We start from the raw sequence: 13,267 nt of genomic DNA, 5'->3' as shown, positions 1-13,267 counted from the left end.
CAACGTCAGGCGAGGGGACTGCGGCTGAAAATTAGCCTTTGGCTGACACCGGCACATTGACAGGGATGTAAATTGATGTGCATTTTCCTCTTCAAATAAAAGAAAAAGAAAAAAAAGAATCCATGCACAACAACACAAAAAGCACAATTTGATGTATGAAATAAACGTCCCTTATCTCATTCTGTTTTCATTTTTAGAAGTGCACCAATCATCTGACCCCCCCCCCTCCACCTCGCATCCTCTTCTCTCACACCAACTAACTTCACATCCTCTTACACCAAATCAGAAAATCTCTCTGCTCTTCCTCATTTCCACCTGTGCGCCAGTTCCAACGTGGGTGTCTTTCTACTGTGTCTGTTGCACTTTCCGTCCTCTGTACAAGTCCAAACCATCTCAGTCCGGCCTCTCTGGCTGTACTTCTACATCTAACGTACAATGTCCCACTGATGGACTCCTGGATTCCTGATATCATCCCTCCTGGTCGCTCCTAAAGTGAAGCTCCACATTTTAACCTCTGCTACCTCTAGGTCTGCCTCCCTTGCCACTGCCGATACTCTTTTATTGCACTTTTGACACCTCTCCACCCCTGCCAACCTGCTTGGACATGCCTCTCTCCTTGTTTTCTCCAGATTGAATCTAACATTGAGGGTGGATGCAGCGTGAAGGGCACTGCTTGTCGGCTCATCTCTTCATGTCTGGCTAATTGAATAACTGCATTTTTCTTTTCAGTTCAAACCATCATGACTTAAGTTTTGTTTTTTTTTCCAAAGTGCATCTCAGGAGTCAGTCAGAGTTCAGCTGCAACTGAGTGACCTCTTGGTAACCCAGAGCAGTGAAACACAGCAGGTGGTCATCCTCTTTTTTTATATGTTGCAGCAGGGACAGGTGCTTCCGACTGCGGCGGACAGATCACTGTTGACTCAATGGTGGAAAACAGAGCGACAATTCATGCGTGGCCACTTCCAACCAATGCATCCCCACCCCTCCCACTCCCACAGTGTTAAACACACCAGTGCATAAAACCCCGAGCATGAAAAGTCCATAATTCAGTGCAAACACAAATACTCTCATTCAAAGTGTCAGCGTTTCTTTTTTTCTCTCTCTTTCTCTCTCCCCGGGTTTGCCAGGGAGACAGAGGACAATAGTTCCGTGACCCATATCTGAGTCTGACATGGACAAACAGGAAGAGATCCCCTTTGCATACAGGGATATTCCTGACTCCTGCTCGAGGAAGGGGAGAAGAATGGAGCCGGCCGCGATGGGGGGGGTTAAGCTGAGAGGCCATCTTTTAACCCGCAGCAGTCGCCTGTTAAATGCTTAAACGTTTTATCGGAAGACGCAGAGTCTCTCATTTGTCGAGGGCAGGTGAAGATTGTAGACAACAGATGATCAACAGTGGCAACAAACATTGCAGCTGTTTCCTGCGCACCTCTCATTGCGGTTTTGTAATTCTCTCCTGTGCACGAAAAGAAAAAGAATCCACCTCTGGCCAACCCTCTCATCTTCCTCTCTAATAGCTGAATCATTGGCAGCGCTGGCGCTAAATCTCTAAGTTGCAATACCAGAGAATCCCCCGGCGGACATGTGACTGTATAATCAGCACTGGTATCCAAACAATGTGTTTCCTTCAAAAATGCAGCGCCGTTCTGCCGGCCTAATCAACCCCATATCGGGGCTCCTAGGGTGCATAGTTTTGGAGTGATTTATGTATCAATTGTCAGCAACGACATGCTAGCTTAAAACACAGCTAAAAAACAAAAACAAAAAAAAAGTCTCGGCTTTATTTCCTCCGGCGCTACATGCGTAAAAGTCGGCAGGCAGCAGTATTGATGGTCAAATCAGGATTGATTGATTAAGTAATGAGAGGAAGGAAGGGAGGGGAGGGGATGATGAGCCGAGAGAAAGACGAGTGAAGAATGGACCCATCCTCCTCTGTCACGTAGATAAGAGTGGTGATGGAGAATCCCCGTGGACTCAGATAACCCCCCCCCCCCCCGACCGAAGGCACATCGTCACCTTTGTTTTAAATCAAACAGTGCGGAGGAAGTCCATTAAAAGTAGAGCAACACGGTGAATGTGTTGAGCCTGGTGATGGATTCCGCGCGCAAGCGATTTACACTCCATCAAATGTTCATCGATTTCTTTAATTAGCCAATACAATATGGAATTAACCTACTAATACCAAACGGAGCAGCATCCAAATGTTGATTATTTAATTAAAAAAAAGAAGAAGAAGAAGAAGAGAACAGAGAAAGGTCTGAATTATTTGTGACCTCACAATAGTCTGCTCCCCCTAAAAAAATAAATAAATAAATGAATAAATAAATAAAATTAACATACAATTTCTGAAAAGTGGGGAATGGACTGTTCCCATTTGGGTTTTTTTGTTTGTTTGTTTGTTTTTATTTGAGGCTACAAAACATAAAACACCAGTGTATAGTGATTTCCCCGTTATTATAGGACTTGTAAAGCATCAAGGAACACTACTAGTCACAAATGTCTTTATTTATTCAGATGTTTGGCATTTAAGTAAACACAAAATAAAGAAAAAATTCAAATTCTGTTCAATTAACTACACGGAAAGGAAAAAGGGATTTTACTAAAATAAAAATTAAAAAAAAAAAAAAAAAAAACATCCCTGCGCTTTGGTTAAATGACGTATTCGGCTTCGTGCCTAGTTCTTCGCCCAGCTCATATTTTTCACCGGATGCCTTCTCATATTCGTTCAATAGGGGGCGACCTCGTCGCTGGAATGCCCTCGGCGGTCTTAACTTGAAAGCTGTCGTTGGCTGTTTCGTGAACAGGGCACCTCTCCAATCAAAGCCTCACCGCTTCCAAGTGGATGTTTTGCGGATTCCCGAGAGTCCTCGTAAAAGCTCTGTTTCGCCGTCAGAGGCCGCCTTCGTTCGCACGCACTTGCCGAAAATTGACGTCGAAAATGGCCTTCCAGTATCCACTCGCCACCCGCGACGAAGCCGTTGTAAGTAGCCGGTGACTGCGGCTCAGCCGACTAGCTTAGCGCGCTACGAGAAGCCGGGATGCTTATTCATCATGCCTCCCCGTCCCCTTTCAATGGGCGTTCGGCTTTGTTAGCGCGCTAGCTAGCTTAGCCTGGGCTGCAAATAATGTTGAAATACATGACCGGATTATTTCTGTGCTCCACGGTTAGGAAAACAGCAAGTCCACCTGACATTATGTATATTTAGCAGCACGCACACACACACACATATATATATAATATGATATATATTATATATTTAATATTATGATTATCAGTAGTATTTATGCGACGTTAATAATGCTTGTTTTGTCTGTCTCAACTGTCTCAGGTGGATGTCTACCATGGCTGTAAAGTACCAGATCCTTACAGCTGGCTGGAGGACCCCGACAGTGAAAAAACACAGGCGAGTGCCAGTATTTATTTCTGTCCGTGCCCATATAGAGTGGGTTCAAGTCGCCTGTCATTGTCACGGAACCGAGGGTGCACCGTTCAACCTTCTAAATATATACATAACAGTCGCATCATTATGACATAAGTGTGCTGTTGCGTGAATGGGAAAAGTCTCAGAGGACTTAGGTGGAATCAGAACATTCTGACCCAGTGTGATCACCAGCAGTCTGCCTTTTTGTTGACGCCACCGGGAGCTCTTCACTCATACTAATTCCCTGATTTGTTTTTTGTTTTTTGTTTTTTGTTTTTTTTCTCTCTCTCTAATCAGGCTTTTGTCACAGCCCAGAATCAGCTGACGTTGCCCTATTTGGAGCAATGCGAGGTCCGAGACCTGTTCAAGGAGCGCATGACGGAGCTGTACGACTACCCCAAGTACAGCTGTCCGTTCAAAAGGGGGAGCAGGTGAGGGCCGTCTGCTTTTTGGGGGAGCGCTATGATCGCATCCATCTTTGAAGGTGTGTCTCACAACCGTCTGCCCTTTCAGGTACTTCCACTTCTACAACACAGGACTCCAGAACCAGAGCGTGATGTACCTGCAGGAGAACCTGGATGCGGAGCCCACCGTGTTCCTGGATCCAAACACTTTCTCCGACGACGGCACTGTGGCGCTAAGAGGTGCGTTTTGTCTCGTTTAGTCACCGTTTGTGTCTGTGCGTCCTTGGCTCTGCCAGTTGTATCCATATATATCTTATTAATCTTATTAAAGTTTGGATATCAGAAACGTCCCAAAATTAAGAGGCGGAATTTCAACTGAAATTGCCACCGCAATTTTGCTTTGCATCGTCGACAGGATACGCTTTCTCGGAGGACGGGGAGTACCTGGCGTACGGCACCAGCGCCAGCGGGTCAGACTGGGTGGAGATCCACTTCCTCCGGGTCGAAGGCGCGGTGCTCCTGGACGATCGCCTGGAGCGAGTCAAGTTCAGCTGCATGTCCTGGACTCACGACGGGAAGGGACTCTTTTACAACTCCTACCCGGAGCAGGAGGGCAAAAGTGACGGTAAGGCTGCTGGCCTTAAATTAGTGGAAAATATCTGCATGCTTTTCTCCTCCGCTAGCTTCTCCGTTCGTTCTATGATTAACTGGCTGGAGTGACGATGAAACTGTCACGTGCTGTTTGCCAGGTACTGAGACCTCCACCAACCTGCACCAGAAACTGTACTTCCACGTGTTGGGAACGCCGCAGTCCGACGACGTGCTGTGCGCCGAATTTCCCGACAACCCCAAATGGATGAGTGGAGCTGAGGTATGCACCCCCCCCCCCCCCCCAGGAATTCAACGGCGGGCCAAACTCGAGGGCTTTTATTCGTATTCACGCGTGCGCCGTCCCACTGTCTCGCCGCAGGTGTCAGACGACGGACGCTACGTGCTGCTGTCCATCAGGGAAGGTTGCGATCCAGTCAACAGGCTGTGGTACTGTGACCTGAAGGCCACGTCTCAGGGGATCACAGGTTTGTTCCCGGTGTCCTCTGGGGCTGCAACTAATGATTGTTTCTGTCGAACTAAACTACCGATTATTTTTTCGATTGGTCCGATAATCTTCTTTATTTGCTCCGCCTATTTCGGACTTCTGTTTAACCGAACTTGCTTAATTCTTCACACCTGTGTTATACTGTTGTACTGTGACAGTTTTTAAACTGTAAAATATATCAAAATAATGACACACAAAGCATTTATCTGTGACATAGTTGTGTTTTTCAACGTAAAATATCATAGGTATATTAATTCACGAGTTAAAGGTTATATGCAATGTTAATCAGTTAAATGAATAATATAATTAATTTAATAAATCAGTTCTTGCAACTGAAATTTTGAATTAATATGCTCCAAATAACACGGTTGATAAGTGATAAGTGAAAGAGTGTTGCTATTCAGTATAAATGCTAATTTTGACTCTTTTGGCTGTAATTCACTAATTACTCCCATAAAGTAAGTGAACTATCGTTCGATAAGCTAGCTTGTTCCATGATTTTCCGACGTGCGGAGAAAAAAAATAACGTATTATGTACTTGCGTCATAGGCTGACGATTAATTAAAAAATAAGCATATAATTTAAAAAAAAAAAAAAAAATCTCCGAGATATCTATCCTCGATACAGTGACTCTGGCGGGGTTTCGGCGTTAAAAGTGTTCGCATATCGCCGTAGCGCGAGCATGGAATGCTCGGTGAGCTTGACAGAGTTTGCACCTAGCGTGTCTCGCTGCTTTACTTCCTATGAAATATTCCTAAACTTTAGAAACTTTGCATCAGAGTTTTGATTTCGAGCCTTTTCAGAGAGGAGAAGCCGTTCTTCTTCTGTATTTTTGCAGCATATAAACCGTGAGCGACACTGCCACCCGCAGCGCTCAGTACTGTACTGCAGGTACAAATGAGCACGTAGCAGCTGGAGTGTGGTTTTATTGTTCAGCAGTTTACAATAACAATAACACTATGCTTAAATCTATGCTTAAATTTTCGCGTTGACGAATTTATGTTGTCGACGTCATCAATTACGCCGACCAATCGTTGCAGCTCTGGTGTCCTCCTTGTGCACCGGCTGTTCACTTTTTTTTGCGTGTAGTTTGTTGTTATTTCCTGGAGAGGAAGTCACTCTGGCGCTTCCCCCCCCCCCCTCAGGACTCCTGCCGTGGGTGAAGCTCATCGACAACTTCGACGCCGAGTACGAGTACGTGACCAACGAGGAGACGGTGTTCACCTTCAAGACCAACCTGGACGCGCCGCGCTACCGGCTCATCAACATCGACTTCGCCTCTGCGGATCAGAGCAACTGGAAGGAGCTCATCCCTCAGCACGACAAGGACGTCATCGGTGAGCCGCCGCCGCCGCCCAGAAAAAAAAAGACTCGTCGTCGCCTTCGAGTGAACGTTGCTCGGAAGTGTGAAACGCCCCTCTGTGCCCGCAGTGTTCGCCACCTGCACCTACTCCAGCTACCTGTTTGTGTGCTTCCTCCACGACGTGAAGAACGTGCTGAAGATGTACCGCCTGAGCTCGGGGGAGGAGCTGCGCACCTTCCCCCTGGACGTGGGCTCCGTGGTGGGTTTCACCGGACGCAAGATCGACTCGGAGATCTTCTACTATTTCACCTCCTTCCTGTCCCCAGGTACTGGATGCTAACACCTCGCTCTTGTTGCTGTTATTTGTCTCTAAAATGTCCTGTCTTCTGAAAAATAACCACAGATTTTGACAGCTAAGTGGGGAAAATTATATAATGTATTTTTTCCCCTAAATCAAATTTTCTTCCAGTTTTGCTTGTTTGTCACACATTTCCTTCATCATAAGCAGTCAAAGTGGCACACATCCATACCTTTTTATACATTTTTTCCATTCAATAGTGATTAAAACTGCCACACTTTGTGCAATCGATTCCATTTCCGCTGTCCCAAACCCCCACGTGTGATTCTTGACTCTTCTTCACCCAGCCATCATCTACCACTGCGACCTGACCAAGGAGCCTCTGCAGCCGCACATCTTCAGAGAGGTCACCGTCAAAGGCTTCAGCCCGTCGGACTACCAGACCACTCAGGTGAGGCCACTCGCCGCGTGCTGGCGACAATGCAACTTCTGACCAAAGACTGCTTAGCCGAGGTCCGGTGGCGCGCCGGTCAGTAGCGCCCCGGTCTGCCAGGAATCTGTGAAAAAGAACCTTTTGAAAATCACCCGCAGTGAACGCATTGCTTGATTTCGACACGTCATTTATCAGTTTCAGTCATGCATCAGTTGCAGTTGTCTTTTCACAGTGAGGACGGGACATACCGCAACTGAATTGTGCATAACTTCGGCGGCGGCGGCGGCGAGAGTCATAGCGAGACCCAGTTCTGAGTAAACAACACCTGAAGTGCGGCGGCTGGCGATCACGTTGTCAGAACAGGGAGGAGGCAACGCTCCAAAAAAAAAACAAAAGGCTGCCGTCTCTCTGCTCGTCTCGTCGGCGCCGCTTTTATCTCTGGCAGCTCCGGTTCTGGGCCATCGTGGTTTCAAAGTGTCGGGCCGTTGCTTTGAGAAGGAGTCGGCTGAACGATGGCTCCTTTGTCCTGAGCCACAACGGAACAGAACGGAACAAAATGAAAAAAAAAGGCAGACTACTGCTCAGCACCGAGATTAAAGGACCTCGCTGCTCACATCTGCCGTGGCGTATTTATAACCCAGGTCTGGTTTTGTTGTTTTTTTTCTTCCCCTTTCAGATCTTCTACCCCTCCAAGGACGGCACTCAGATCCCCATGTTCATCGTGCACAAGAAGGGCATCAAACTGGACGGCTCCCACCCGGGCTTTCTGTACGGCTACGGCGGCTTCAACATCTCCATCACGCCGAGCTACAGCGTCTCGCGCCTCATCTTCGTGCGGCACCTCGGGGGGGTCCTGGCCGTGGCCAACATCCGCGGCGGCGGAGAGTACGGCGAGACCTGGCACAAAGGTGACGGGGACCCCGACGCCGGTCGATTCACTTTTTTTTTTTTTTTTTTTTTCCCAGACTTGCATTTGCAGATTATTTATCAAGGCTTTTTTTATTATTTTTTTTCCCCGCTGTGCAGCCGGGATGCTGGCCAACAAGCAGAACTGCTTCACCGACTTCCAGTGCGCGGCTGAGTACCTCATCAAGGAGGGCTACACGTCCCCCGCAAAGCTGACCATAAACGGAGGCTCCAACGGCGGCCTGCTCGTAGGTGCGTGCGCACGCCTCCTTTTCAACCAGCAGCAAAAAACACAACACCACTTTTTTTTGTGTGTGTGTGTGCGTGTGTGTTACTTATTTGATTCGCCGCCTGCGTCTCCGTCCCTCTCCCAGCGGCCTGCGTGAACCAGCGGCCTGAGCTGTTCGGCTGCGCTGTGGCCCAGGTGGGCGTCATGGACATGCTGAAGTTCCACAAGTTCACCATCGGCCACGCCTGGACCACCGACTTCGGCTGCGCCGAGGCCTCAGATCAGTTTGATTGGCTCATCAAGTAAGTAGACGGTGACCGCCGGCGCCGCTACAGTGCACTCGGACAGCGCGGCCTCGAATGAACAGCGTCGGGTAATTCCCAAAAATCATTTGCATTTGGGCTTTAAAGTCCTCATGTCAGATGTCATGATGGGTCATCTTCCCAGAAAACAACCGTAAGAACACCGTTGTATGTTTGCACAGAAAATTGTCTTGCTTCTACAACTCGGCAGCCTGTCATTCACCCATAAATAAAACTGAATTTTATCACCATAAAAAAAAAAAATACGGAAAAGTAACTAAAAAAAAAATATCAATCAGTGCAACAGTCCTCAAAAGGGCAAAGATTATCTTAAGTCTTTTTTTTTCTGCTTGTAATGAGGCAGCCTCTCAAAACCACTTCAGCCTGAAATATAAAAATCTAATTATATTTTTTAACCTTTTGATGGTCGTGTTTACATAACTACATTTTTAAATATTAAACACAAGTAATTTCACAGAATAATAAAAATATTTTAAACAATATTAGAACATTAGTTATTAATATCATTAATAACTAATATTAATAATATTAGTTATCATAATAATAATATTCTTTCTTCGAACCTTCCCGTTGCCTTTTCATTCTGTACATTCACCTGCCTCTGCCTGAGGCCGCTGGTTAGTGACCCCAGCCCATGACTTGTCGAGACTCGGCCACAGAATTGTTTTGTTGGTTTGAAGTTCAATGAATGACACTTAAGAATTGAAAAAAAAAAAGACAGGAAAATATAATAATACTCTGTAAGTATCTGCTAGTATCGTGCTTGCCCTCCCCCTTGACGCGCGCGTGCCTGCCCCGACCGCTCCAGGTACTCCCCGCTCCACAACATCCGCATCCCGGAGGGCAACGGCGTCCAGTATCCCGCCGTGCTCCTGCTGACGGGCGACCACGACGACCGCGTGGTGCCCCTGCACTCGCTCAAGTACATCGCCACCCTGCAGCACGTCGTGGGGCCCAGCGCCAAGCAGACCAACCCGCTCTTCATCCTCGTGGACACAAAGTCGGGCCACGGCGCCGGGAAGCCCACCAGCAAGGTCATCCAGGAGGTGGCCGACACCTACGCCTTCATCGCCCGCTGTCTCAACATCTCATGGGTCAAATAACTCAACCCTCCCCTTCCTTTCGAAATGTGTCCTCCTCCTGTTACACAAGTCATCTTTGGGAAGACAAAAAGCTCATCGCAAATGTACACTACCACCATCAGGATTTTTTTTTTTTTGTCTTAGTTTACAGAATTTATTCTGTTGTGTTACCCTTTTTTTTTTTTTTTGTCACTGCCGTCTCTCACTCTGCACACAAATGGAAGCCAGCGCACAGCACTTATGTATAATCCGTTTGACAAGGGAGTGAAAGACTGAACATTTTTAGCAACCTGCAGCCGGAGTTAAAAGGCAACCCGGGCAAAAAGTGACTCGGGAGCGTAGCTCTGCCTTCTGCAGGTGCTGCGGTGTGAATCACATAATTTATTTTCCGCTAGCGCTCCGAAATGGAAGCTGAGAGGTGTAGAAAGATTTTACAGTTGAGCAGGAGAAACAGTATAGAAACAGTAAGGTGCTACACCACCCCGCAAGGCCACTCCGTTGGCTGTTGATGTTTTGCCGCCATATCTTGCAGAAAAAGTGTGCGTGTGCATGTGTGTGTGTGTGTGTGTGTTTGAGTGAGTGTGCGTTTAAAAAATGCAACACCCTACATTTCTTTTATAATCATGATTTTCTACCTCTTGACATGTGCTGATTGTTCACATTTTCAAATGACCAACATTACAGTTTCAACGAACAAATTTATAAATGGGGATTTGTCTTGCCAGTGTGTAGTCATGAATTTAATAAATAAGAGAAAACAACGTTGTTGTATGTTCCCTTTTTTTCGCCCCCCCATAAACTCAGCTATATTAAAATAAAATAAAAAATCTTATGATCGTTTTACAAGAATTGTGAATATGAGTAGAGAACGCCTCCCATGGTCTTTTTTTTTTATGCCCACCAGGGGGCAGAGTTAGGCTCAAGATGATCTAATGTCTGATGAAACCTTAAAATACGACAGTGTTTGTGGGTATTCAGTATTTTTAAACGACCTGCGACTTGGAATTTATCTGAAATTGATTTCAAGTTGTGTGAATTTGCCATCGAAATGCTGCTGTGAAGCAGGTCAGAGTAGTGTGCTAGAAGAACACACTAGGCTTTACTAGCACACTATCGTGTGTGTGCCTGCATCACACTATCCGACCGACACTTTCCAGGAGTCTTGGATGTAGTCCAGCTATTCCTGCGTGAATTCCGTGCGAGACTTTGGAGCGGCCTCCGAACAACAGGTGAGTTTACTCCAACCAAAAAGCTGCTGCTATTTGTTGTAATGACAGTGTCAAAAGTTGTCTTTCAGTCAAATAACATCATTTAATATTATCTAATGACGAATATTAGCCAGCGTTACTAACTGTACGCATCTAATAATAATCCTCTTATTCCGTTTCGGTTAGCATAACGTTAGCGTGTCAGTAGCATGCTAACATTACGAACTTGAGCGTGAGAAGGTTTATGAGCAGATAACGCGGGAACGTTACCAGGCTACGACTGATTTAATTTCCTTGACTTGAACTATGTTTTCATACATTACTGTCATTCCCAAGATAGACATAGACAAGATAGACAACATGCAATGCAGATGTGTGTATATTTCAGTTAAGCCAACAAATGGCAGACAATTAGTTGTTTAGACTGTTCATGTTAACGGATTTATAGACAGTTCACCCTTTCATATCTCCAGAATACCACAACTTAATATTAAGATATTAAGTTGCGCTGAATATTAATATTGATATTATGATGATTAAGACTTTTAATGTTGTTTTTTATTGAGCGACCTATTGTTTAGTTTTGTCACTTCTTGCAAATATATATTTTTTTAAATCCAACTAGAAAAGTCAGGAATTACATTTGTTTTAATACTAAAGATTAATTGACCTATCATTGTGATTCACAGGAGGAAGCTCTATGGGGCAGCGGCAGTGCAAAGAAGCTGAGCTTCGTGAGTGTTGTCTCTGTTTTGTGCTGTCAAAGTTGCTGAGTCACTCACTAAAAACATTGGACCGAGGTTTATATTGAGAACTAATTAAATTAGCCTCACTTCTCATTTGTGTTGTATGTGTCTGTCACGTATGTTTTGCCCACCCCCCCCCCTTATGTAAGCGTCCTTGGGTTATGAAAAGCGCTATATAAATCCAAGTTATTATTATTACAACATCCATCCATCCATGACCGAGCCCATGGGCCCGTTACACGAAACTAGGATAGGGGATTAAGCCTGGGTGTCTTGGTTATCCTGGCTCAATTCATCCATGATCCGGTTGCACAAAAGTGGGATAGAGGGAAGTTAGATGTGTTATGTTCTAAGTTACCATGGAGATTTAGTCTGTGAAGTGAGCATGCTCCAGACCATGTTGAGTTTCAGGATCTATTTATTCTCATCCCTTATTTCACAATCAAGTGAATCAGTGAGTCTGAGCTCAAGAACGGGGTCTATTGAAGGAAGCCGCGTGGGCTCAGTAATCTTCGGATAGGTTTCACCTGGCTTGACCGAATCCGCGTCTGCTCATCCTGGCTTGGTCTTTGTGTAAGCGATTACGCCTTGATATTTGGATTTGTTAAACTCAGTTTATTTACTGATCCTGGATGACGGTATCCTACTTTTGCGCAACCGGCCTCTGGATGAAGCAGAGAGGTGCTTAATTATTTTTTCATCCAAACCTTTGTGAATGCCCTGTGATGTTGAAAATTGAAAAATAAAATGACATACTATTGTATTGTCGTGGCCTGCAAGGGTGGGGAGAAGGGAGACATTCACCGGGGTGTCTGTGCCTTTAAGAGGGCGTTGGGGTGAGTGGAAGTGGTTAGAGTTTAGAATCTGGGTTACGCTGTTAGCGCACCTGGGTTTTTTTGTAGCTGTGTATTATGTGGAGACTAAACCACATAAAAATAAGTAATTCACCAAGCCTAACCCTCAACACATAGTCTTTATTTGGTGTAAAAACTTCTCCCTAGCTGAAAAAGTCATATTGAGGGCGAGAAAAAGTCTATCTGGCTTTTAAAAATAATTTTTGGTGCAAAAAAAGTCTCTACTTGCATTTAAAGAGTAAATCAGAAGCCTCGATTGAAGCCTCGATTTCAAAGAGCCAAAAGGAAGCCTAATTTTACATGAGGCAGGTGTTGGTCAACACACCACCAACCCTGCGAGTCAGAGCTCTTTCTTAGACATAGATAAAAAACCACTATTGTTCCGTACTGGACCGGTCCAGGTTAAGTTGAACGTAGATGAACGTGCATGCAATTAAACAAACAAATGAAATTTCATTTCAATTGCAGTTGCAACTTGTGGCAAAGCATCTTGGATGTTAATTCCACCAAGCATCCAGCAGATGCTCCCAGTTTCGTTCCTCACCTCTTCTCGCCCTAAGTTCCCCAAGTAACTTTCCTGCAGAATTCCACATTGTATGGATTTTGGTCTCCCTTGCACAAGAAGACGACAGTGAACAGAGCAAAAGAGTTGACAGTGATTTTTTTTATTTTATTTAAGGAAGTGAAAAAAAAAAAGAGGATAAATGCATTGCAGAAACAGAGCACAGCGTCCAGCATACAGTGCACACGAGAGTAACAGTGATGCCAGGCAATCTCACAATATCTACAGACCCTGTCAGTAAGCAGTTGCAGCGTGCAACAGACAAGACTGGATTGCACGCACGCACGCACACACACGCACTCACCCATTCGATTTATATGACTCAGTATCCAAATTCACCTTGGCTTCTTCTTGTCAAACGTTGCACAGACGTGGGCGCCCGCTTAGAACGGGAAGAAAGA

At 45.5% G+C, this 13,267-nt stretch overlaps 1 protein-coding gene across 1 annotated transcript; it reads left to right on the top strand.

Moving 5' to 3' along the window:
• The first annotated feature begins 2,713 nt into the window (after positions 1-2,713).
• prep (prolyl endopeptidase) lies at positions 2,714-10,257 on the top strand. The gene is made up of 14 exons (XM_076013424.1): positions 2,714-2,980; positions 3,330-3,404; positions 3,720-3,853; positions 3,936-4,066; positions 4,242-4,451; positions 4,576-4,697; positions 4,797-4,902; positions 6,068-6,259; positions 6,354-6,551; positions 6,871-6,974; positions 7,633-7,864; positions 7,983-8,114; positions 8,237-8,393; positions 9,223-10,257. Exons 1-14 carry the CDS (start codon positions 2,843-2,845, stop codon positions 9,515-9,517), a joined length of 2,226 nt encoding a protein of 741 aa, XP_075869539.1. The 5' UTR covers positions 2,714-2,842; the 3' UTR covers positions 9,518-10,257.
• Positions 10,258-13,267: the final 3,010 nt, after the last annotated feature.

The sequence above is a fragment of the Nelusetta ayraudi genome, unplaced genomic scaffold (genome assembly GCF_046127955.1).
Source record: "Nelusetta ayraudi isolate G7.1 ecotype Tasmania unplaced genomic scaffold, CSIRO-AGI_Nayr_v1 ptg000151l, whole genome shotgun sequence".
Classification (NCBI taxonomy): Eukaryota; Metazoa; Chordata; class Actinopteri; order Tetraodontiformes; family Monacanthidae; genus Nelusetta; species Nelusetta ayraudi.
The sequence above is the reverse complement of the archived record's forward strand: the minus strand, read 5'-3'. Positions and strand labels throughout refer to the sequence as shown.